At 45.5% G+C, this 26,499-nt stretch overlaps 1 protein-coding gene across 2 annotated transcripts; it reads left to right on the forward strand.

The window, feature by feature from the left end:
* Positions 1-12,866: 12,866 nt before the first annotated feature.
* Positions 12,867-24,923, forward strand: LOC143835129 (mitotic-spindle organizing protein 2B-like). Of its 2 annotated transcripts, none has more exons than XM_077332297.1 (4): positions 12,867-13,132; positions 13,253-13,368; positions 20,025-20,213; positions 23,530-24,923. In XM_077332297.1, exons 1-4 carry the CDS (start codon positions 12,981-12,983, stop codon positions 23,661-23,663), a joined length of 591 nt encoding a protein of 196 aa, XP_077188412.1. In that variant the 5' UTR covers positions 12,867-12,980; the 3' UTR covers positions 23,664-24,923. The 2 variants fall into 2 exon arrangements, with proteins under 2 accessions (XP_077188412.1, XP_077188413.1); XM_077332298.1 differs by having other exon boundaries at positions 12,868-13,132; positions 20,025-20,162.
* Positions 24,924-26,499: the final 1,576 nt, after the last annotated feature.

Here is a 26,499-nt window from a genome sequence, read left to right on the forward strand (position 1 = left end):
GGAGACTCCTTCAGACAAATCGAGATATAAAAAACAATTCTTCTTACAGATGCAGGGTCTTCCAGGTCCCCACACTCACCAAGGATAAAATAATGCAGTTTTTTTGCACTACTTTTCAGGTTAAGCAGACGCCTATACTTGACCAGCTGTGATGCCCATGGGCTCAGAAAGTACCTGGAGAACTGGATGGAGCTCAGTTGACTAAGTAGTAATAAGAAGATAGACCTCTTGTTTTGGGTATATAATTCAGCATGGAATAGTGGTTAGGAGCAGCATACTCTAATCCGGAGAACAGGTTTTATTCCCCACTGCTCCCCATGAAGCTTGCTGGGTGACTTTGGCCCAGTCACAGTTCTCTGAGAACTATCTTAGCCCCACCTCCCTCACAAGGGGTCTGTTGTGAGAAGAAGGGTAGGTGATTGTGTAAGCCGCTTTGAGACTCCTTAAGCAGGATACAAAAACCTACTCTTCTTCATAAATTGGACTAATGAGGCTCAATTTACTTTAAAAAAAACCCAGATCATGTTTTTTACAGATCCTTTGGGTTTTTTTTTTTAAATGCTTGATTTTGACCCATTCATATAGAAAAGAAAAGTAACAAGTGGAACACTACAGTAAACTCTAAAAACACATCTTCCCCACCACCACCCAGCCACTGCCACCTGAAACACCCTTTGAGAGCCAGATTTGTGCAGTGGTTAGGAGTGTGGACTTCTAATCTGGCAAGCCAGGTTTGATTCCCCGCTCCCCCACATGCAACCAGCTGGGTGACCTTGGGCTCACCACAGCACTGATAAAGCTGTTTTGACCGAGCAGTGATATCAGGGCTCTCTCAGCCTCGCCTCCCTCACAGGGTGTCTGTTGTGGGGAGAGGAAAGGGGAAGGGAATGAGACTCCTTCGGGTAGAGTAAAGCAGCATATAAGAACCAACTCTTCTTCTTTTTCTTGAAATGCTACTCATAGGAGATCGGGGGCTCAGGATCTATACCCAGAAATAGAATGAGAGGAAAAATAGGCTGCCAAAAGAAAGAAACGTTTGAAAAAAGGATTAATAGCCTGGAATCCAAATGAATATTTTCAAATGGCAAACATGTAACTAAATTGCCTTTAAAGGGAGATCAGACCAGTGAGTAGCTGCACTGGCTAAACTGAACCTCCAAGTGTTAGAGGTAGTGACCCTCTCAATATTTGTGGCTGGAGAAGGAACCAATGGAAAGGGCTTTTGATTCTGATTCCAGTTTCAAAGCCTTGTAGGGTTGCCAGCTATGGTTGCCAACCTTCAGGTGGTGGCTCAAGATCTTCAGGGATTACCACCGACCTCTGAGCAATAGAGAAAACCTGGAGAAAATGGCTGCTTCAGAAGATGGACTCTAGAGCATTATACCCCTCTGAAGTCCCTCCACACCCCAAATCCTGCCTTCTGCAGGCTCCACCCCCCAAATCTCCAGGTATATTCCAAACTAGAGAAGAAGGCGAAGAAGAGTTGATTTTTATACCCTGCTTTTCACTACCTTTTCAAAGTGGCTTACGATTGCCTTCCCCTCCTCTCCCCACAACAGACACCAGGGGTTGAGAGAGCTCTGAGAGTACTGGGATTGGCCCAAGGTCACCCAGCTAATTTCTTGTGAAGAAGTGGGAAGTCAAACCCAATTCTCTAGATTACAGTCCACTGCTCTTAACCACCTCACCTCAGATCCGACAACCCTTGTTCCAGCACAGCTGTTCCTAGGAAGTGTGATTGATCTATGGAGGTATTCTTTTACTATGTTTATTTTTGATGTGGCACATCTACTGGCACAGTCCCTGTAATGGAAATGATAACGGACGTGACGTCCGTTGTCCCACCTTAAGGAGCGTGCCAGTAGATGGCCTGCAGCAGCAGCAATGGCACCACAGCAGTGAGGCCCAGCACTGAGGCCCACTCATTACTCTGATACCAGCACCGCTGCCAGTCTTCCGAGGCCACTCCCACCTTCCGGAGAGCAGGAGCAGCCTCAGAAGACTGGCAGAGGTGACAGCGGCAAGTGGGCCTCAGTGTGGGCCCCAGCTATGGAGGCCAGGCCAACCGCAGTGCCCAGAAGCCATACAGGTAAGGAGGAAAAGGAAGTGAGGATTGGGGGGAGGCAATCTGGGTGTGCGTCTCTGAGAGGGGGGAGTGAGCAGGGGACAAGGATTCTCGCCCCTTATGTAGATGTTAATGAGCCTCTTGTGGCGCAGAGTGGTAAGGCAGCTGTCTGAAAGCTTTGCCCATAAGGCTGGGAGTTCAATCCCAGCAGCCGGCTCAAGGTTGACTCAGCCTTCCATCCTTCCGAGGTCGGTAAAATGAGTACCCAGCTTGCTGGGGGGTAAACGGTAATGACTGGGGAAGGCACTGGCAAACCACCCCGTATTGAGTCTGCCATGAAAACGCTAGAGGGCGTCACCCCAAGGGTCAGACATGACTTGGTGCTTGCACAGGGGATACCTTTACCTTTACCTTTATGTAGATGTTCCGCATAAGAGGTAGATTTTTTAAACTGTTGGAAGCCACCTTCCATCGTTTTGTTGGAAAGGTGACAAACAATCTAAATTAAAAAGTTAAGTGCATCATTTTCAGCCCTGGCCCCAGCCTCGTGCAACATTCCACCAGCTGAGGCCTGAAGGAACTTGGAGCCAGCCCAGCAAAACTTATATCAGTTCAGCTGGAAAACTGAGTTGTTCTGCTGGGCTTACAGTCAACAGTAGACACCTTCCATCACTGGCCTTCTGGTCCCCCTCCTCAAGCAATCTATAAGGTGGTTCTAGTTTACAATAATTTTATTACTATTTATTCCTGTTCATGGTTGGTAGCTGCCCTGAGCCCACTGCGGACTGGGCAACCTATCAATCAAACTTAGAAATTAAATAAGTGAAGGAATGAATGAAACAAGCCCTTAAACGGCCCTTGTTTGTTGCTGGCCCCCGTTGAAATGTATATCCTTCACGACTGGACAATGAGAGCTCTAAGGTGCCCCCTTGTGGCTCGGACGCTGGTCTCTTGGGTGCAGCAAATGCTGTTATGGGAGCCTGTCCTGGGCCCATTATGCATGTATCAGTTTTCAACGCAGTCAGTTCGCCAATCCTTTAAAAATGTCCTTTAAAAAATGTTTTTAAAACATTCCCATTTATGCATGAGCTGTGATACTGTGTTTGTTTCCCCCCCCCCCGCCCCCCCGGCAATTATGCACCTTTAAAAGTTCCTACGGTAAATGTGAGTGGGAGAATGAGTTTGAGGAGGGAATTCCATTGCTAGGCAATGTCATTTACGTTCCAACTAACATTGTCTGCAATTAGATTTCAATTGTAGCCAGTATATTTAAGACAGAGGTCCTTGGTCTGTGTAAATCAAGCTATGAAGGACTGATTTCTGGGGGAAATCGCTCTAAAGTGGCTGCCAAGGAGTCACCCAGAGTTAAGGCAAAGTCCCTTCCTTCCTAAGAAAAGCCACATGGAACACCCAGGCTGTCCTCAGGCTATTACGCACAATGGAAGACTGAATCAAATTGCATGTCCACATAATTGCTGACACTGAGGAAGCACAAATCAGCAGCAGGTGTCTAGAGCCCCCCCCCCCCCCCGTCACTGATCAGAGGTAGAGCTTTGTAGGCTCAGGAGCATTCCAATGCCATAAATACCACAGGGCAATTTATACTAATTTATATAACAATACGGCTTGGTTGCCAGGGCAAATGGCATGTTCATGTGATCGCTGATAAAGGCAGAGTATCAGCGGCAGGCACTGATTGGTAGGCAAAGGACTGCGAGCAGAAAAGGGGAGGAGACCAAAAACACGCTGGCATTTATGTGTCAGAAAAAGGCTGTTCTCAGTGCCCTAACACAAGAAAAATCGCCTTACAGCTGGTTTCAGAAGCCTCGCTGATAAAACGCTGTCGGAACAGTGGGCACCGTTTGTAATGCAAAACCAAAAATAACACGATGGGTTTCACGCTGCGAAAATGTTAAGAATCAAAAAATAAGATGTCTTTTTTGGCAGTTTTTTTGCAAGTTTTCCTTGATGCATAATACACCCTGGAAAAAGGGATAGAGGGTCTGTCCTGTGGTCCCTGCTCTAGGAAAGAAGCTATCATGCATAAAAGCTTCAGTTTTGCCCTAAGTGTTATCCCAAAGTTTCTTCTTCCCCACCATTTGCAGTTCTGAGGTACATTTTGCCCTTGTATTTCGGGCTCTTACAGTTTCGGGGGGGGGGGGTGGCGAAACAGAATTTGAGAGGTATTTTAATTATGTTTTATCTGTTTTTGACTAAATGTGTTTTTCCTTGTCTTGTTTTTTCAAGAATTGTTTTTTATGTCAGCTGTTATGTTTTAACTATGATGCTGTTAACTACTCCGAGCTGGCTTGCTGGGAGAGGTAGCATAGAAATCCAAATAATAATATTTGTTTTAAAAGCTGGGCTACTGTGCATTTGTTTATAATGTCCAAGTTTTGGAAAGCTTTTCTCATGTTTCTCGTTCTTAAACTGCCTTGGGGCTTGTCTTCCTTGTCGGATAAAATGACAACATACAAATAACGCTAGAGTGCCAAAAGGTTTAATGGAGGAAAAAGTTAAAATTCCAAGAATAGCCAGGCCATGTTTCATGAAAGCTTAAAAAAATATATATTTCTAATAGTCATTTCAAAGGACCAAAGGGAGCAAGGCTCAGGAAAACCTAGCATTTAACTTCGTCTAAGCAGTTAACTGATGATGAAGGTTTGAATTATGTTCCTGTGCCTAAATATAATGCATCGAAAACAAGGAATGATTGCTAGAAGATAATCCGATTGCTAAAACTTAGGTTGTTTTTTAAGGAGGGAGGAGGGTACACAAGGAGGGTGAGCTTGGGCTGCCCATCTAATGTTCTACTTTTGTTCCTAACGTGGAGAATCCAGCTATATATACATTTAAATAACATACTCCTTGGGCTTAGAGACATAAAGGTATTAGAAAAAAGACATGATAATTTGCCAATCTTTCTAAGGAGGCTTTCAAAGTGTTCAATGATTTAATCGAGCAAAAAGATCATCTCATTATCAAACAGGCTGACAAAGGGGGAGGGAATGTAGTCATGGATAGAACTCAGTGTGATTTAGAAGTCCATGAACAGCTCCACCGATGAGGATGATGATTGTATTTATTATTCGCCTCTCCCCGTAGGCTCGAGGCGAGTTACAATATAACCCCAATAAAAACCCCTATAAAACCCCATACATAATCCAACAGCTCAGGACAAAGATGTGGCGGAAAAAGCAATAACTAAATAACTATCCCAACCCCAACATACTGGAGGGGAGGGAGAAAGAGGGCGTGGTTGGCATTCGCTACTGCTGCTCCGATCCTATGGGGGGGGGGGCTTGATTTTCCATGTCTCCTGGCCTCAACCAACGACCCGGCAGAAGAGCTCCGTTTTGCAGGCCCGGCAGAAAGATGGAAGATCCTGCACAAATTTTACAGACATATCTTGGGAGAGCCCACATCACATATATCTTCCATAATAAGTAAGATTTATTTAGATGTTGTTTCTGTTGCTTAACTGCGTACGGACAAAGGGCTGTGTTATTTCTTCAAATCATATTTTTTGTTATTCACACAGATAAAATGTTTCTGAAGAAAGGAATATTTCCCAAAAACGGCTTTAATGAATAGCTATTTAAAGTGCTATTTTGGAAGGATTCGTGAAAGCTGAACATACTTGAAGCATTCCTGTCAAGACTCTTGGATCAGAATAAACTACATAATTTACTTTCCGTCTCATTGTTTGCCTCTCATGGGATTCTCTCAAGTTTCAAAGGACTTGGCTGGGAAGATGATAAAAAAAAACCTCCTTTGGGCAGTGAAAACCAACTCTTCTTCTCCTCCTAAACAGTCCTGGGAGTGAATCCCAGGGAATAAAATGGGACTCTTGAGCAGACCAGAATTGCTCCCTATAAGTGTTCTAAGTGGGTTGCAGCTAAAATTAAATCTTTAATTATTTACAGAAGAACTGTGTTTCTGGATGGTTAAATATTATGTGAACTCAAACCAGACAGCCACAAAATCTGTATTAAACAGATGGACCTATTTTTTTTCTTTCTTTTTTTCCATTTTATTCTAGGAAGGTTTATCTACTTTTATGGATGATTTTGAAAGCTAACATCCAATATCAGTATTCTCTTTTTAAACCAATCCCTTTCCCCTCCTCCGTGTTGGGATTTTTCTCAAGTGGCTGTTAGACCAGGTTTCAGGAAAATGAGAAGGTTTCTTGTATATCAAACTATATTTTTGATTCACGGCATGTCTCATATGAATCATTCACACCAATTAATCATTTAAGAAATTGTGTGCCCTCTTGGGCTTGTGTGTTTTCAAAACTTTCCTTCTTTTATCTCTCACCACATTTTTACCACTATGGTAATGAATGAGAGCCAGTTTGGTGTAGTGGTTAGGAGTGCGGACTTCTAATCTGGCATGCCAGGTTCTATTCCGCACTCCCCCACATGCAGCCAGCTGGGTGACCTTGGGCTCACCATGGAGCTGATAAAGCTGCTCTGACCGAACAGTAATATTGGGGCTCTCTCCAGCCTTACCCACCTCACAGGGTGTCTGTTGTGGAGAGAGCAAAGGAAAGGCGACTGTAAGCCCTTTTGAGACTCCTTCAGGTAGAGGAAAGTAACAAATAAGAACGAACTCTTCTTCTTCTTCAGTAATTTCAGGGCTCTCTCAGCCTCACCCACCTCACAGGGTGTCTGTTGTGGGGAGAGGAAAGGGAAGGCGACTGTAAGCTGCCTTGAGCCTCCTTCAGGTAGAAAAAGGCGGCATATAAGAACCTTCTTCTTCTTCTCCTTCTTTCTTCTCCTTCTTTCTTCTTCTTCCTCCTTCTTCTCCTTCTCCTCCTTCTTCTTGAATGTCCATCTTGAAGTTCACCTGGCATTAAGTTTGCCAGATGTCCCCCTAGACTCCAGCAGGTGGAGGGGGGTAGCAATGCCAGGCTGGGATGCTCCTGGAGATTTTTGGATGGAGCCAGAGGAGGACAGAGACCTCCATGAGATACAGTGTCATAGAGTCCTCCCTACATAGCATCCATTTTCTGCAGGGGAACTGATCTCTGTAGACTGGAGATGAGCTATCCTTTCAGGGATCCCCAGGTCCCACCTGGACGATGGCATCTCTACCAGGCACCTATTAGAAGCCACAGTTTGGCCACCTGTGGCATAGACATTTCCTAAAATAAAATAAATAAGTCAACAAAACATCCTCAAGCCAAGTGCCCAGCTACATATATGTTTGCTCATCACAGATATTCTTGAGGAGAGACCTGCCTGAAGAGGTCGTGTGACTCCCACACGCCTGTCGTTCCACAAACTATATAAAATGAGGTTATTCAAGAGAGCTTTTTAATAAAGGTCACATTATAAATGAAACGTTCAGGAAGGTGCTTTAAAATGAGAGATTGTTAATTATACTATCGTGCGTAGAAATTATTAGCATTTTGCTGAATGTGCTACCCTGTTGTTACTTCACTGTTTTCTATTTATGTAATGCCTTTTCCTTTTATTAAGCCCACATCGTGCTATGCCTAATATGCTCTGGTCACTCAGAATTCTATAACTCCAGTCATAGTACATGGCTCATGAGACATGGATTCCAGGGCTTTTTTGGGAGTGGTATGATTTACAAAATTACAAAATGAGAAATGGGACCAGCCCTTAGAAAACACCAGAATAAAAAACTCATTGGACTCCCAACCTCCCAACAGTTCATTAGATAAGACAAGCAAGGCCTTGACTAATCGATTTTCTAATGAACGCTATCCAAACGCAGGAAAAACACTTCCTAATTAACTTGCTAATAAACTCCACATAGACCCAAGAAGAGTGCTTCCATGTTCCAGTCCATCCCTTGGGAGACTCCCAAATAAGTCAGGGTTAAGGAATGTGACACCAAGAAGTAAATAAAATACTCAGCAACTGTTCACACTCACCACAATTTGGCATGGAGAAACTCCCATCTTGCCATTTCCTACCTCTGAAGATGGCAACCACACTTACTGACAAAACATCAACTTGGTGCAGTGCTTAAGAACAGCTGCTTCCTATCTGGCGAGCCGGGTTTGATTCCCCGTCCCTCCACATGTGGCCGGCTGGGTGACCTTGGGCTGTGTAAGTCACAGTGCTGTTCTCACAGATCAGTCCTGTCAGAGCTCTCTCAGCCCCACCTACTTCACAATATGAATATTTTGGGGAGGGGAGGGTGATTAAAAGCCTCATTGAGTCTCCTTCAGGGTATAAAAAACATCTCATCTTCTTCTAGACTACGGCTACACAGCCAGGAAAACCCACAACAACCAGAGAAAGTGGGCATCTAAAGACTGCAATCCTGCGAGTGAATAAACTGGACTGGATTAGGACATTTTCAGTCAGAAAACCACAAGGTGTTTTATTCAGGGAATGACAAACATGAGAAATGGCGCTGTTCTAATAGTAAGGTGAGATGTCTAGGGCTAGAATGTCAAGTCTGACCGAACACTATCAAGAAAAGTCTATCAACATGAGCATCATTCAGGTTTATGTCCCAGCTACGTGCCAAAGAGAATGAAACAGAAAGGTTTAATGCAAGCGTCCATGAAGAAACGGATCAACACTTAAACAAGATGTGCTGATGATTACAGGTGCCCAGAATGCAAGACCAAAGCAGAATCAAATATTGTCGGAGGATCTGAGCTAGGAGCAAGAAATGAAGAGTGACTCGGAATTCTGTGAAGACAACCATGTGCTCATTGCAAACACATGTTTCTGGCAACCAAACCGCTGGAGATCACCAGAAGGCAAATACAGAAATCAAATGGATTACATAACTGGAAGGAGGAGATGGAAAAGCTCTATTTCCTCTGCTAAAACGAAACCAGATGTTGTTTGTGGTACATGCCATGAATGGCTAATCTAGAAGAAAAACCACAAAACGTTCATAATGCCAAAATAAAATCAGCAACATTATCGGGAAAAGTTTTAAAACCATGTAAACAAGAGATTTGCATTACTAAGAAACTGGGAAAGGTCACCACAAAAGAGCTAGAAAAGATCATTCAGTGTGAGGATGTGTAGGGCAATCACGTTCAAGTTCATTCATGGCGTAGTATTTCCCCATTACTAGGCAGGTAAGAGCCTCTTGTGGCGCAGAGTGGTAAGGCAGCCACCTGAAAGCTTTGCCCATGAGGCTGGGAGTTCAATCCCAGCAGCCGGCTCAAGGTTGACTCAGCCTTCTATCCTTCCGAGGTCGGTAAAATGAGTACCCAGCTTGCTGCTGGGGGGTAAACGGTAATGACTGGGGAAGGCACTGGCAAACCACCCCGTATTGAGTCTGCCATGAAAACGCTAGAGGGCGTCACCCCAAGGGTCAGACATGACTCGGTGCTTGCACAGGGGATACCTTTACCTTTAGGCAGTTGTGAAAGTTGTAAAGCAGGGATTCCCAACCAGTGGTTCTTGGGTCCCTGGGGGTCTGCAGAAGCTTTGAAGGGGGTCTGGGAGATCTCTGAAGTGGCGCGGTATAGGAGGGTTCTGGGCTGTCTTCTCAGCTCCTACTCCTCTTTCCAGCCTACATGAGGCAAAGCCGCCATAGTAGTAGTAAAGGTGAGGTGAGGGAGCAAAAGGAGGGCTAAGGGTACAGGTAGTGATGTCACGTCTGGGGATGTGGCAGGGGGTGTGTCCAGCTGACATCACTTCCAAGGCTCCTCGAAGTCTGAAAAATTAGTTCAGGGGCTCCTCCAAAGTCAAAAGGTTGGGAAAAGCTGCTGTACAGTGATGAAAGCTAACAGGAAGAAAGGTGATTAATTTGAAATGTGGCTTTGGAGGAGAGTGGGTTCTAGATCAAATCAAGCCCAAACCCTCCCTACAAGCTGAAATGACTAAATGGAGGTGACGGCAGTTTGGACGAGGAGGCAACGATTCACTGGAAAAGACAATAAAGCTAAGAAAAGTGGAAGGCAGTAGGAGAAGAGGAAGTCCCACCAGGAGATGGATCGTCTTGGTCACGAAAGTCATGGTCCTTGGTTTGCAAGGCCTGAGCAAGGTGGTTAATGATTGGATGCTTTGGAGGTCAATAGGATCACCAGAAGTCCGAAGCGACTTGACAGCAATTAACACACATACACTAATTGATACTGAGAGCCAGCACCTTGTGGGGAGGGGGGATTTTCCAAACTTCTGATAGGGAAGTTGGTGGAAATCAATGCAGCTTTACGAATGTGTGCTGATACCTTTCTTTCTTGATAGAAAAAGCAATGATGGATTGTATTGACCTACGCCGGGGTTATTAGATGATCTGGTCACATGGACTGTTCTCAGTTTACACTGTGCAATGCACTTTCTCACTGAGAATGACAGGCACAGTAAATGTTCATCCTGGAGAAGAGGAAGTTGGGAGTGGACAGGATGTCTCTCTTTAAGTATCTGAAAGGTTGTCACTTGCAGGAGGGCAGGGAGAGGATCCTTTGGGCAACAGAGGATAGGGTCCACAGTAATGAGTTTAAACTATGTGTAGAACAGTACCGGCTAGATATCAAAAAAAACTTTTCATAGCCAGAGTGGTTCAGCAGTGGTAAAGGTAAAGGTATCCCCTGTGCAAGCACCAGGTCATGTCTGTCCCTTGGGGTGACGCCCTCTAGCGTTTTCACGGCAGACTCAATACGGGGTAGTTTGCCAGTGCCTTCCCTTCTTCTTCTACAGCTTTCAAGCTTTGAGGTAATTTCCCTTTGTCAGAGAAGTGGCAATTATCTTGGCTCCACCTGGAAAATTCCCCCTTGCTAGGTTTCATCAGTCAGGATGGGCAAAGATCATATTTGGAATAGGCAGCCTCCTCCACAACCCCGCAGTCAGAGTCCAATAATATGTCGCTGATGCAGAGACTCTGCATCTGACCTGGCATCAAAGGCTCTCATTACACAAGGCAGGTAACTGGAGACTCACCTTAAAATTGATTCAAGTGGGTAGCCGTGTTGATCTAAAACAGCACAACAAAACAAAAGAAATAAATCTCTGTTGGTGCCATTGGACTCTGATTTTGTTTTGCGATTGTTCAGTATGGTGTAGTGATTAAGAGTGGCAACTTCTAATCTGGTGAGCTGGGTTCGATTCCCCAGCCCTCCACATGCAGCCAGCTGGGTGTCCTTGGGCTCTTCACAGTCCTGATAGTGCTGTTCTCACAGGGCAGTCCTGTCAGCTTTCTCAGCTGTTGTGAGGAAAGGACGGGAAGGTGGTTGTAAGCCACTTTGAGACTCCTTCAGGCAGTGGAAAGCAGAGTATAAAAAACAACTTTTCATCAGCAGAGTATGGTGTGATAAGAGAAGTGTTATAGCATGGTTTATTTATTAGCTCTGCCAGATTCCCAGCCTCCATTTTCAAAAAGTCTCTGACCGTTTTGTCACAGAAAGAGCGATTGGATTGACTGTATGGCGTGTGTAGTGCAGCCAGAAGACCAGAGGATTTTCTGGCAGCCAGGCAAGAGACTTTTGGAAGCATTTTGCCATCTCTTGCCTCCACATCACACCACCCAAGTTCCTTGGAAATATCCCCTCCAAATGCTGGCCAGGGTCAACCCTGCTTAGCTTCCAATATCTGATGAGATCAGGCTTGTCTGAGTGATCCACATCAGGGCTTTCTCATGGAGATAAAATGAAAGGCATTTCTTTGCAATGAAAAAAATCTAGGGGGTTTATTTTTAATAACAGATCCCGGGAATATAGAAGAACTACACAAAAGATTATTACGATGTCAATTAGCCCTCAAAAGCTCTCCAGTGGCAATGGGGGAATTATGATCCAAGCGGGCTGCAGCAAGAAAAACCCAGGGAAAGCTGTCACATGGATGCTCCATTACTGCTGTGTGCATTTCTGCATTTGCAATGGCAAAAAAGCTATACAGGGAACTGTCACCATGTGGAAGCATCCTGTCAGACCAGATGGCTTTTGACTATCTACAATGAATCAGGCAAACATATCGTGGCTGCAGAGTTTTCTTCCTCCAGGAGATCCATTTAAGGAACGAAATAATAGGTTTTGAGACTAACACCTTGTGCCAGTATCCATTAACTTTGACTGTCTGCTTATTTGTTCAAACCTCTGACTTTCCACTGCCCAGTATATGATTTATAATGGAACTCACACGTAGACTTTCTACCTCAGCACCTCCCTTTTCCTCTTACATTACCCCAGATTAAGGTGACCAGATTGTCCCGCTTTTGGAGGGACATCTGGGGGTACCCGGCAAATTGTACTTATGTCGAAATTTAAGAGTTAATATTACTATTTTTGCATTCTATGAAACTTTTTGTTGCTCCATATAGACCAAATTTTGAATCAATCTGGTCACCTTTCCCCAGGTGTAATTCACATAAGGCCCCTCTTCCCTGTAACATTTCCCAATGCCATTTTCTTTTGCATACCTGTCTGAAGAAATGGGCTATGACTCACAAAGCTCGTATTAATGTTGACAAGCCACAGTTTGGCCACCGTATCACCCGATAAATGTATAACAATTTTAAAAAATATTCTAAGAATTAATTAACTGCCAGCCATTCTGGAAACCCTTCCAGGGAGGTCAAGAAACCCCAGGATTTCATGAAACAGTCTGAAAAGGCCTGTCCTACAAGAACACCAGCACCAGATTCTATTACAAGGCAAAGATTTCTGTGCTTCAGAATTCCCATAGAGTGTCACCGCCCAATGATTTCTCCCTCTTAATAGGAAGTTTACGCTGCGCGCCATTGCAGACGCCGTCTACCGCTGCACGTGATCTCCGCTGGCAACAGCGGGGCTGGGAATTGAAGTCCTAACACCCGATCGACCGATGCACTCGGGGACTCTAAAAAACTACATTTCCCACAGTTCCACACGAGACCGAAGATGACGCCGGCACCCGACGACTCGCAGCAGAGAAAACCGGGATGACGATACGTTGAGGCGGGCGCCTCCGCTTCGGGTCTTGCGGGCAACATGTCGGGGCCCTCCTTGGAACCAACCGGGCCGGCCAAAGCGAGCGCCGTCGGCAGCACGCGCTCCCGCCGGAAACTCCTAACAGCGGAAGAAGCAGAACTGTTTGAGCTGGCGCAGGCGGCGGGAACCGGCATCGACCCGGAAGTGTTCAAGTGAGGGGCGGAAGGAGCGGGCGGGTGTGGGGGAAGAGACGGTAGTTGCCATGGTGACGCAGCCTTTCCCCCCCCCCCCGTTTTTCTCTCTCCTCTTTCCCCAATTTCCCTTTCCTGCAGAATTCTGCTGGACCTCCTGCGCATGAACGTGGCGCCCACGGCGGTTTTCCAGATGTTGCGATCCATGTGCGCAGGGCAGAGACTCGCCGCCGAGGGCGCAACGGAGCCTGCGCGAGGTCAGTGGTGCCCCGCCCTCTGGAGACGGAACTTCTCGAGAGCGCCGAGGGGGACCAGAAGGCCTCTGCGCATGCTCGGAGAGCCTTGTGGCAAGCTTTGACTTCCCGCAGGGGTGATCAAAATTTGCCGTCTTCACAGTTTATGTATCTATCTATCTATATATAGTATCAGGGGTGGACAAACTGGCCCTCCAAATGTCCACGGTCTATAGTTCCCATGAGCCCCTGCAATTGGCCGTATGGTTGCGGCTCATGGGAATTGTAGTCCGCGGACGTTTGGAGGATACCTGTGCAAACTTTGGTTCTCCCCTCCTGCCGCTGTGCACATCTGCAGATGCTGATCTTGAGCTTTCAGATGGGTTTTTGCTTTCCTTGACATCTCCCCTCCCCTGCAAGGAGCTTGGCATGTTTCTTTCTCTGCTTGCTTCATGCTTTACACCAGGGGTAGTCAACCTGTGGTCTTCCAGATGTTCATGGACTACAATTCCCATGAGCCCCTGCCAGCAAATGCTGGCAGGGGCTCATGGGAATTGTAGTCCATGCACATCTGGAGACCACAGGCTGACTACCTCTACTTTACACAACAAGTCCAACATGGGAAGTTCTTGATTCGGCCAGTCGGTATAATCTGGAGAAGCAATAGCATCCATTTCCTGTGTTCTGGGGGCAGAGCACAGCACACATGCACTTCCTTAGGAGCATTGACTGTTTGATTGAAATGCTTGTATTCTGCATTTCTGGGAACAATCACTCAAAAGCATTTTCTGTACGTATATACACACTTGGTTCAGGGGATGAAAATGCTGTTTCAACAAAGACACTCAGGATTGCCAAGGAGATCTCATGGGATTTCAACTCAACTGTAAAAAAAATGCCTTTAAAAAATGGAAGATGGACTTCACCCTGCTGAAGTCTTTCCACTCCTCATGCCCCACATTTCTCAGGCTCCACCCCTCCCTCCAAATCTTCAGGGATTTCCAAGCCTAGATCTTGCAAGCTTAAATAAACAGAATAAGAAAACAATCTGCTAGTTTCCGGTGGGTATTTGCCTTCGTCTGTGTTAGCAGAACAAAGTTTGAGTCCAAGTAGTGCTTAAGGGACCAACACAGTTTTCCTGGATCTAACCTTTCTTGAATCATCATAAAGATAAACCTTATTTTCCAAGCCAACAGGAATAGTAAACTGCCCAGAGGCTCTTCTAAGCAATTTGGCCTCACTGCAGCTTCTAAACGCTTGATGTTTACACTTATTTTTTTGTAGCCTATTCCAAAGATTGGGGCGGGCAGCCTGCCATTGAGGGAGACTTTGGGTGTACAGAAATGGTCCTTACCGCCCTTTGGACTGACTATCAGCAACCTTTGCTATGATAAGCATACTATCTCAAGGGCTCATACCAGCTGAGTCAAGGTAATCTTAGTTCTCTGCAAAATAGACTTACTGTTCAGAAATGGAACTTTTAGCAGTGCCTTAATTCAAAATATCTTTCATCATTAATGTAAGTGTGGGTAGGAGAGAACATGCTTTGTAGATAGCTTCTTTCATAGATAAACAATTGCCATTTAATGTTTGCCTAGCACCAGTACCATTCTGGATCTTACAGGTAGTTTTAGAATGCCATAGTCTCTAGTTTATAGTCTCATTTAGGTGAAGGGAAATAGCAAGGGAGATGAGTGGGGAGATGAGGCTTAAGTAATAGAAGATGGTACATGGAGGGCAATTTTGTGGTAGGAAAGATTGTTTAACCATAAGGAACGGTACAGCTGACAACGTGAAGCCAAAGCAGATCAGTAGGAAAAAGTTTCCTTTAAAAAAAATTTTACATCCCACCTTCGTCTCCCAAAGGAGGCTCAAGACAGTTTACATATCAAATGCCATTGTGCAAAATGTAAACCATCAAACAGAAGAAATAATCCTTTGGAACCATATAATCCTTTGGATATATAATCTTCAAGTATTTAACAGGGTGCCATATAGAGGATGGAATAGAGTTGTTCTCTCTTGCCCCAGGGCGACGGACCAGAAGCAGTGGGATGAAATTAATTCAAAAGAAATTCCGTCTAAACATCCGGAAGAACATCCTGTCAGTTAGAGCGGTTTCTCAGTGGAACAGGCTTCCATGGGAGGTGGTGCGTTCTCCATCTTTGGAAATTTTTAAACAGAGGCTGGATAGCCATCTGACAGAGAGGCTGATTCTGTGAAGGCTCAAGGGGGTGGCAGGTGACAGTGGATGAGCGATAGGGTTGTGAGTGTCCTGCATAGTGCAGGGGGTTGGACTAGATGATCCATGAGGTCCCTTTTAATTCTATGATTCTATAATATCGTAAAAGTCCCAACAACATGACCCAATAGTGGCTGTGCTCTAAGTTGAAATTTATTATTAAAAAAAAACCTTCAGGAACATAACTGTTTTACAGTTTTATAAGGCAATCCATCGAATCTCTTCTGGTCTGTGACTGGATCCAAGAGGATCCCTAAGACATATCATAGAAAGCAAGAATCCTTGAGCAGACTGTAGCGGGTAGACAGATTCATTCAGGGAGAGATGGTTCTTCAGATATGTGAGTCCAGGTCAGGAAAGTAAGAACTGGCACCTCAAATTGAGCTGGGAAACGAGCAACCAATTTGGTTGCTTAAGAAACAGAGACCAACCGTGACTGTCAACTTGCTCCTGTGAGCAGATTGACTGCGACATTTTGTGCTCACTCAGTGTTCATTTTCTTGAAGGACGGGCCCATGTAGAGTTTGTTTCAGTAGTCAGATCTCAGGGTTGCTATAGCACAGGCCAACTTGTCTGAGGTCAGCTGTGCCTAGAAGGGAGAACGGTTTATGCACACAGTGTAATAGAAAAAGGCACCAACCTGAATCTCCACTAACAAAACCTATCTCCACATTTTATGGGTGATCTTCAAGTGATAAATTTAGCCCATCCAGCATAAGGCAAAAAATTTGTTGGCGGATATCAGTCTCTGTCATTTCTGGATTAAATTTCCGCTTGGTCTTCTTTAACCATTTTACTATCGACATCCTCACAAAGGCAACCAAAGGCCTGAAATACAGAGACGAGTGTCATCAGCATAGTGATGCTGCACAGGATCAAAGCTAATTAGAAAACGGGAAGAGGGATTTGGTGAAAAGTCAGAATCCTGTGGTAGTTTACAAGATAAATCCAAAACTGTTGATTTTGCCACCCCCAAGAATTTCTCTTTTTATATCTGCCTTTGAGAATGGCAGAAGGAAGTGCATTGTGTGAAAGAGAAAAGTAAGGGGGGGGGGAGAAGTTGCTGCGCAAGGTTAAACCCCACCCCAGGACATGTGCTGGAACACCACTCCATTGTGCTCCTCAGTGCACAGGGACCCTTCTCCAGTCAAGCAACGAAGGTGAGCCCCTGAGATAGTGGCAGCAATATGGAAGAGGTGCCCATTGTCACCTCCTGGATGGAGTTAGCAGCTAGCTAGGTTGAAGGTGGACTTGTAAGGGGTTAACAGCATTGCTGGGTCTTAGCTTACTCCCAGCAGTCTTCTGCGCACACAGCTACTTTTGTCTGCTCCCATGCCGGCATATTCACAGAAAAGATTTTGCCTTTTCCATCACATGGGCTGAAAAAGTCTACACCAGTGACAGGTTGTACCTCTGCGTTCCTTTTAAGAAGAGTTGTGTTTTTATGCCCCACTTTTCACTACCTGAAGGAGTCTCAAAATGGCTTGCAATCGCCTTCCCTTCCTCTTCCCGTGACACACACCCTGTGAGATAGGTCTGAGAGATAGGTCTGAGAGAGCTCTGACATATCTTTGACAGAACTGGTCTGCAAGAACAGCTCTGAAAGAAGTGTGACTGGCCCAAGGTCGCCTGGCTGGCTGCATGTGGAGGATGAGCAGGGAATCAAACCTGGCTCTCCAGATTAGAAGCCACCGCTCTTAACCACTATACCAAGCTTAATTGCGAATGTATGTGAATTTGACCACCTTGTCTGTGGGCCCTATTGGCATTGATTGGTTTTTAAACATACAAACTGAGCAGCTTGTATGGCGTCCTGAGCAAATACGTAATTCCCATCTTCACATTGCTGAATATGTTCCCAGATTGGGTTTCCAGTGGGCTTCCAGTGACTGTTTGCTTCTGCGGTGTCTGATGCTTGAATCGGTTAAGCTAGCTTTGCTGGAAATTGCACGGAGAGACTTGCCTGCCTGCTATATCGTTCGCCCATCCTGCCTTTGCTGCCACCACCTGTTCCCCTCTTTCACCACCATACTTCTTCTCTACCTGCAGGGCTATCTCAGTTCCTGTTCCTGGATTTGAAATTTAGTGATGGAGTTTAGCAGTAGGTCTCCTATTGGCCAAACTGTTGCTCTCCAGATGTCCATAGACATGCAGGCAGGGGCTCATGGGATTTGTAGTCCATGGACATCTAGAGAGCCACAGTTTGGCCACCCCGGGTCTAAAAGAACCAGGCTGTGGTTGCAGCCTGTCTGCAGCATAGTTTCCAAGGGTGGGGAAGAATGTGCTGTGGGGGGGAAGAAGACGAGGCATCAGTTGCCGCTTTCTATAGGAAATTTCTGACTGAAGGGCCACATTACACAAGTCCGTGTAACAAAACCCCATTCTTTTAGGAAACGGAACCTTTGGGAACAGTTACTTGGGATGGAGAAATTATGGTGCTGGAGGAAAGCTTTGCCGTTTCCCTCTAAATCCCCCTTCCCACAATTCCCATCGGCTATTCCAAGTAACCCTAACACAGCTCTTTATGGCTAACAGAATGTAACACGGCTCTTTATGCCTAGCCCGATCTCAGATTTCTGAAGCTAGGCAGGGTCAGGCCTGGATTGGAGACCTTCAAGGAATATCAAGGTTGTGAGTGGAATTGGCAGTGGCAAACTACCTCTATACGCGGCTTGCCTTGAAAGTCCTACAGGGTCTCCACCAGTCAGCTGTGACTTGACAGCGTGTTGCACACTAAAAAACAAAAATGAAATTTATGGAGCAGATGGTACAATCTTAGAATAACCAGTATCTGAAGGAAAGGGCAGGCAAAGTTTTTATAGGTCTGAAGAAGAGCGGGATTTTTGTTCCCCGCTTTTTACTACTTGAAGGTGTCTCTAAGTGGCTTACAATCGCCTTCCCCCCACAACAGACACCCTGTGAGGGAGGTTAGGTTAAGAGAGCTCTGAGAGAACCGTGACTGGCCCGAGGTCATCCAGCAGGCCTTATGATTCTCAAAGCGGCTTACAGTCGCCTTACCCTTCCTCTCCCCACAACAGACGCCCTGTGTGATAGGTGAGGCAGAGAGAGGCAAGCTGTAAGTGGGGCCCCAAAAGGTTGCAATCACTCCCCAAAAAGGCTCACCTGTGGCATCTGATCTATGATTCTGGGGGGTTTTTTCAGGGGGGGCATCATGTCGGTGTGGAATTGGGGTCACTGTGGGTGGGCAGGTAGTTGTGAATTTCCTCCATTCTGCAGGGGATTGGACTATGATCCTGGAGGTCCCTTACAACTCTATGATTCTATCTCATTGTGAATACTGAAATATCTTGCCTTGAAGCCTAGCATGTACTTCTCCATTCACACGCCAACTCTTGCCTTTATGCTTGGCCTTTTGGAATCAGATCATTTCTGTTCCTTTCATGGCCTAAAGTGCACTTGGGCTGTTACAAGCAGGGGCTGGATCTGGAACTGGGGAATGTCCAATACAACAAAATAAGGGAAAGTCACAGCAATAGCTCCTCCCACACGACACCCATGAGTTTTTCATCAGAAGTGGGCAGAACACTACTCCTCGCAGTAGTCCTGTCCACATTAATAGCGGGGCAGTACTCCAGGAGAGCCAAATTTGGGAGTTGCACTCTTCTTTCCCACTTGGGTGGCCCTTTGAAGACTGGATAGGCAAACACGGTTTACATAATGTGAGCCAGCTTGGTGTTGTGGTTACGGAGCCGTGGCTTCTAATTTGGAGTTTGATTCCCTGCTCCTCTACATGCAGCCAGCTGGGTGACCTTGGGCTTGTCACAGTTCTCTGATAACTGTTCTCACAGAGCAATTCTTTTAGAGCTCTCACTGCCCCACCTACCTCACAGGGTTTCTGTTGCAGGGAGAGGAAGGAAAACGTATTTGTAAGCCATTTGGGTAGTGAAAAGTGGGCTATTCAAAAACCAGCTCTTCTTTCTCTTCCCCACTCGTGTGTCCTTTTGAAGGCTGGGCAGGCAAATACCGTTCAATTTATTGATCACGCTGCTGTCTTTTAATGTTTTCTGAGGCATGTTTTGCAGAGATAACAGGTATGTGCTTACCCAAAATCAAGAACCCAAGATACATTATATGTGGGCTTGCATGAGGGTCTGGAAATAGCTGGGGTTCTCAAAACAGATTTGGTAAGCAGTTACCTGTTTCTCTGCCCCTAGCTCCACCATCTCCCCCCCCCCCCCAGCTGCTTATTCTGTTGAGTTTCTAATTATAAGTATCTCGATCTAGGATTTGCAAACAAAGAGATGCTGACCTGACCCTTCTACTCATGAAAATATCTTCTACTCATGAAAATATCTTTTCCTTCTCTGGGATGGGAGGGAGGGGGGCATTAGAGCATTCTCAACTTTGTTTCTGTTTCTTCTCTCTCTTTCTCCGTATGCTGTTTTCTAATATTTTTCTGTGTCTCTCTTTGAATTAGAGCCCCCATTTGTCTCTGCCAAGACCAGTAAAATCCCTGCACCTCTTTCACTTTCCTCTGCCCTTCGACCTCCGAGAATAAGAGTCCCTCAGGCTGGGGTCTACCGTCCCGCTGCGGCTTGCTCGCCTCTCTCTCAAGGTCCCCCCGGCTCTTTCCAGTTTTCTTGCTGCCTGTTCTCCCCTTTTGCAGGTCGCGTGTGCTAGTTCTCTATCGGGGTTCAGTGCAGTCTTCTGGCGCGGCGATAGCTAAGAAATCCTTCCCCTTAGCCAACCCCCCCCCCCAAGATCCTCTTGCATTCGGATCCGGAGACATGTTTTACTCTGCAGTCATTGCTGTTGGTTTCAGTGGGATTTTCTTCCAAATCAGGCAAGGCCAGAAAGCTAAGCAGGGTCGACTCCTGCTTAGTACTTGGATGGGAGACCACTAAGTGAAGTCCAGGGTTGCTCTGTGACAGAAGGGCAGTGGCAAGCCACCTTTTTTGTTTGTCTCTTGCCTTGAAAGCCCTGCGGGGTTCCCAGAAGTCAGCCGAGACCTGACGGCACTCTCCACCCCCCCCCCCCAAATGCGCTTAACACTGCCGTTTAAAACAAAAGGAAACAGAGCCCTGCACAGCAGAGGAAGTAGCAAAATATTGTTTTTTAGTCTCTAGGAAAAGGAAAGCTCTATCTAAACAAATCAGCTGATTCTCCTAGTTTGCTGTACTAATTTATATCGTCATCAAATCTTGCTTTTTACTTGGTGATCAATGGTATATTTTCTGCTGGGCGCTGACCGTATTGATAGACTGTACTGAGCACAGCACAGTGTTTCACGGAGCGCTGCTGAAAATTTACTGATTGGTGTGGTCCTGCTGAATTGGGGGGAGGGGGGGCTTTAGAACATGTTATAATTTTTCAGCTTGCATCTAGACAGGTCGTCTTGGCCCTTCTGCCACGGGGGCATGTTTAGCAAATATTCCCTATCGTTTTGGAAGGCTCATATGGATTTAGTGCTCTGATGGAAAAGGGCGGGGGGGGGGGGGGAGGCAAGAAAGTGCCCAGGTGCTAATTTGGACCACACCATTCATGCTATTCATGCTGTTCTACTCAGGGAAAAGTACGGCCTAGCGCAGTGTACCTGGCGATCCCAAAATGGTCCATCTCCAAAGGCCCTATTTGCATACAGCTGCAGCTTATAAGCATGCAGCTTAGAATTTCAAAGTACTCTCTAGGCACTTTCTGGCCAGGTTCTTTTTCTGAGCTATTTGTAGTGAGCCGTGCTGAATCTGTATAAATAATGTCTTTTTCATTTAACATGTTTTTGGTGACATAATGTTTGTGCTGCCTAATGCACTTGTATCAAGATGCTGATTTCAGGTCCCTCGCGATCAGGGGTTTAACACTGGCGCAATCTCTCTCTCTAAAATTCTGCAATACACAAATGGGATGTTCTTCAAGAGTAAATCTTTCATGAGAGCTTTGCAGGAGTCTGTGCATTTAAAGTTGAACGTCTGTGAAGCCTGCACATTGCAGGTTTTAAAGAATGAGTTTATTCCTTTTTTTTTTCCTCCCCAGCTGTTGGCTCTCTCTTCTGATTGTTGTTGAGTGGGATCCCATCATTCCCACCGGTCAAAAAGGATGGGGGGAGTCCACTTTTATCACCCCAAAAAGGCTGCATTGGGGAATTGTGGCCCTGCATTCAGGGCTCCCACGTGGATGGAAAGGGTGCCGTTTACTGGTGCCTTGAGAGCCAGCAGAAGCCCCTTGGTGGTTCAGGCTGCTGTGACAATGAACAGAAAAAAACAAAGCTTTTAACTTGCCTTATTTTTGGAGCCACGCCAGTCCTTTAGAATAAGTTATTGTAAATTAAGCCACTCCACAACTAAGCTGAGCAGCATTATTTATACTTCCAATTTTTTTTAATATCCCGCCACTCCCAGCATTTTGGGGGGGGGGACTATTTGCCTCTGACAAGGTTCAAATCTCAAATCGCCTGAAAATACCACCCCTTTTCACCTGGGGAACGTGACCCACTTTGGTAAGGGCTGGATGACAGCTAGGAATCTCTGCTTGTGAGACTCATAGAGAAGGATGACATTCTGGGAACGCATGAGGGTTAGAAGGGACGAGGTGGGGGTGCATCCAGGAGGAATAGTGTCAGGCTGGGAAGATACAAAATCATAATCGACCAAGGAACTTTGACAGACTGTTGAAGCCCGGTAGGCTCAGACTGGCGTTCCCAAGTGACACAGCACCCAATAGGAATAAGTGCTAACAAGGTTGACCACTTAGCATTTTTTTTTAAAAACTGAGAGATGGACTGAGGATTAAACAAGCGCCAGCAAGGATAGACGATCCAGAGGGAGGAATCTGAAGTGCTTCCATCCTGTTGAAAGAGTAGAATTGTGAGGGAAGTGATGAAGAAAGTTCTAGCTCACAGGGATTAGGGATCTCAGAATTGCCTTGCCCTCCTACTCAGGAGCTGGGATTAGCCTGAAAAGCATGAGGGTTCCCTCTTAAATTATAATGGCTGCCATGGAGTCCTTGACAGGAAGTAACTTAGAGTTGGAAGGGGCAAGACCGGCCATCTAGACCAACCTCCCTGCTCAATGCAGCATCCGCCAAAAGCATCCACGGTAAGCATGTGTCCAGCCACTGCTGAGACCACCAGTGAGGGGGAGCTCCGCAAAGTAAGCCAGAAAGTTGCCTTTATAGGCGCGCACACCCATCAGCAAGTTAAAGCCTTTTATAAGAATCCATCAATATATCTCTGTGCCTTCTTGAGGACGTTATATTTGTAAGTAGAAAGGGAGAGCTTCCCAATGGCGAGAGTGTAAAATTTAGTAGAATTATTGTTAGGAAGGAAAGGCCTCCAATATTTTCTGTAATGTCTCTATAATCTATGGTGATTTCATCAATCTAGATTTAAAAGACAACTAGGTTCCTATTAAACTAGTAGTCCATCATTCTTAGGAGATCTAAGTTTCTTCTTTCTGAAATGCAAAATGTGAGCTTCACCGAATGACCCCCTTTAATGTTTGCTTCCAAAATGGAACCTGGTAAAGGGAGACCTCACACATCCTGTGAATCACTCCCACTTACCAGGGGGAAAGCAAATTCGAATTGGTTAGTAAAGTTGTAGATGATTCACTTTATGCGTTGAAACAAACTTGAATTGGGCCATTTAGGGGAAAACCCTAAACAGGCCTATTGTAAAAGTAAAACCCATTTTATTCAGTGGGGGTTCGTGCTAGGAAAAACCGTATTTAGGATTGCAGCCACAGCAATCTGGTTTTGCTGCTCTTTGTACAAATGAGGATAATGACCCCAAATAAGACTTAATCAGATAAGCCCTTCCTGCATCATAACCTCTGTAAATACTTGTTAGATCACAGCTCAAACTAAACAGTGAAGGCTGCATCACCTTAGAGAAATTTCAATGGATTTTTTTTTACATTAGAGCAACTTTATTTTGCGGTTTGTTCATCACAAAGCCCTGAACGCCGGCCTTTGTTTTGTCCTTCCAGGGAGAACCAGAACGGGTCCCACGACAACCGGGCCCCAAACTCTGTCCGATCACAGCAGCCGGGAAGGGTCCAGCCAACGAGTACCGCGGCAGCCAAGCGCCAGCCGGCTGCAGAAGACTGGGAAAAGCACATAGCTGCTTGGAAAGAGAAGGGCAAAAGATGCCCAGCTCTAGGATGAAATGAAATGAAATGGCAGCTTATCAAGTTGAGAGCTTCTTGTGGCCAATCTTGGAACTCAAAATGCGTTTAGGGATATTAATAAAGTATCATGCACATGTCAGGAGCGGAATTAAGATTGATCACTGCATAAACCTCATAAACATTAACTAAGTAAAAAGCCACCTTATAAATCTTCCCATAGTTGCTTTTGAGTCCTGATTCAAAATGACTTCCCTTACAGTTGTATCTGACAGCTTTGTATGGTTACTTCTATACACATCAGTAGATGACCTTTCTCTCCAACCCCTCAGATTTTTTAAATCTGGTGTGTGTGTTTTTTAAAAAACACACATTTTTTTCCTCTGCCAAGCCACCAGATACATTGCATGTTTACCTACAGAGTTCTATTGAGTTCAGTTGTGTTTACACCCAAGTATACACAGGGCTAGCAGCCTTTGCCCCTTGCAAATCCGCCTGTATTTAAATCCAACCCTCATTCTTAAAAGGCTGTATAAAGTCATGAATTTCTAAAATGGCATTTTTTAAAAATAAGAAGCCGAGAGAAAGGGCTTTGGAGGTTGGCATTTCATAACCTTGTGCAAATGGAGTCAGCACTGCCAGGTGCTCAGGCTATCAGCCACTGGATCAAATCCAGGATTCCTCCATTTAAAAAAAAAAGCATAAGGTTATTAATCTGGCTAGTGAAATCAGACAGCTAATCCATCCAGGGTAGTGCATGACTGCTTGACTTGTCCCCTGAATGCAGTCTGCAGGTTATCCCTCACCCTGCTCTCCTGTTAAATCCCTTGGTCCGATTTCTAATCCTTGTGCGGTCTTGATTCCTCAGCAGTTTCCAAGGTGTTTGTCTGTTGTCTTGTCCTCTCCCCTGCATTTTCTCGGTGACCTTTTGCCTCGATTTGAGTGTACCTGTGTAGCAATGCCTGAAAATTGGAAAGAGACAGGCTGAGGAAATGCCCCGACCTTTGTACTCCAGAAAGCCCTACTCATCCTGGTACTTTGAAGAGTGTGTATATGTACTGATCCTGTTTCTTAAATATATGCCAGAAGCATTTTTTAAAAAATTAAGCTGTTTGGTGTTGTCCTCCCTAAACCAGGTAATGTTTGCACTATGCCAACAACCTATTTATCTTGGACGCTCGGCCGGTATTTGTTCTTCTGTAAATGTTTTTCTACTTTGTAAAGTTCTGCAAAATATATTAAAGCAAGTTTCTGCAGATGCTAGAGTCCTGTGCCTTCAAAGCCTCTTCTATGTAAGTGGTAGCATGTATTGCCATCCTGCTGTCATGGCTGGAGGCCCAACATGGTGTAGTCAAGAACGACGGTGTATAATCTGGAGAACCAGGTTTGATTCCCCGCTCCTCCCCTCCCCATGCTTCTAGCTGGGTGAGCTTGGGCTAGTCAGTCCTCCGAGCTCTCTCAGTCTTACTTACCTCGCAGGGTGTCTGTTGTGGGGAAGGTGATTGTAAGTTGTTTTGAGACTCCTTTGTGTAGTGAAAAGCAGGATATAAAAATCAACTCTTTTTTTTTTTAAACAACATGAGCAACAAAAAAAGATACACAAGGGGAAGAAAAGAGGGGGGGAAACGAAACCACGATCCAAGCTTAATAGACATATTCAAATTTCAAACCTTTCTCACTTCAACTCCATAATCAGTATAAAATAATATAAGAGTTACAGATATTAGAATCCAGAAATTTACTTAGATACCTAATAAGTCTCCCATAATTCCTTAACTGAATCCTCAATCTTGCTACCTTGTATCACTCTAATATTATTAGACAGTTTTTCCAAAATTACAACATTGCATATTTTTGAGCTCTAGTTTTCCAATGAAATATTATTAACGATCTTCCAGTTGGCCACAATAACCATTCTGGCAGCCACTGAAAGAAAATTTACAAGATTTGTCTGCTTACTATATTTACAGTCGTCTTCTTAGTTAAATACGTAAGCTTCTGTGGGCTAGGCGAATTGTCATGCGGTAATAGAAAGAGCAATTGATTCAAAAAGATCCCTCATTTGCAAATGTATGCGTGACTAAGACCTCCTCCAATGCCTACTGCCCTCCTTTGTTCATTGTATTGTGGAACTGGACTGTGTTTCTTCCTTCCCCAGAAGCAGTTTTAGTTTGTCTCCTGTGTTAGTGTCAAGGAAGAAATCACATGATGAGCTGAGAAATCATAGAATCATAGAGTTGGAATTAGAGTTGGAATCATAGAGTTGGATTAGATGACCCTCATGGGTCATCTAATCCAGTGGTCCCCAACCTGCGGGCCGCGGCCTGGTGCCGGGCCGTGAAGGCCATGGCGCCGGGCTGCGGCTCCCTCTCCCCGCCCCCCCGCAGTAAAAAACTTCCCAGGCCGCAAGCTTGCGGCTCGGGAAGCTTCTTACTGCGGGAGGGCGGGGAGAGGTAATCAGGGCCGGGCTGCGCATCACGCATGTGTGGGCCATGCGGGCGCAGCCCGTGGGCGCGGCCTGATGTGCGGGCGCGGCCCGATGCCCTGCCGGTCCCCAGCCTCAAAAAGGTTGGGGACCACTGATCTAATCCAACCCCCTGCACCATTCAGGACACCCACAACCCTATTACTGACACTGTAACCTGCCACCCCCTTGAGCCTTCACAGAATCAGCCTCTCCATCAGATGGCTATCCAGCCTCGGTTTAATACCCAAGGACTGCTTGTCAGCATTGCTGTGCACAAGCTAAATAGGACCTTTGACCAAATGTGCTTTTTGGGCAGACTGCCGTACCTTCAAAATAAACCTCACATTACAAAGTGTCTCCCTCCC

This window comes from Paroedura picta, chromosome 4 (assembly GCF_049243985.1).
Source record: "Paroedura picta isolate Pp20150507F chromosome 4, Ppicta_v3.0, whole genome shotgun sequence".
NCBI lineage: Eukaryota > Metazoa > Chordata > Lepidosauria > Squamata > Gekkonidae > Paroedura > Paroedura picta.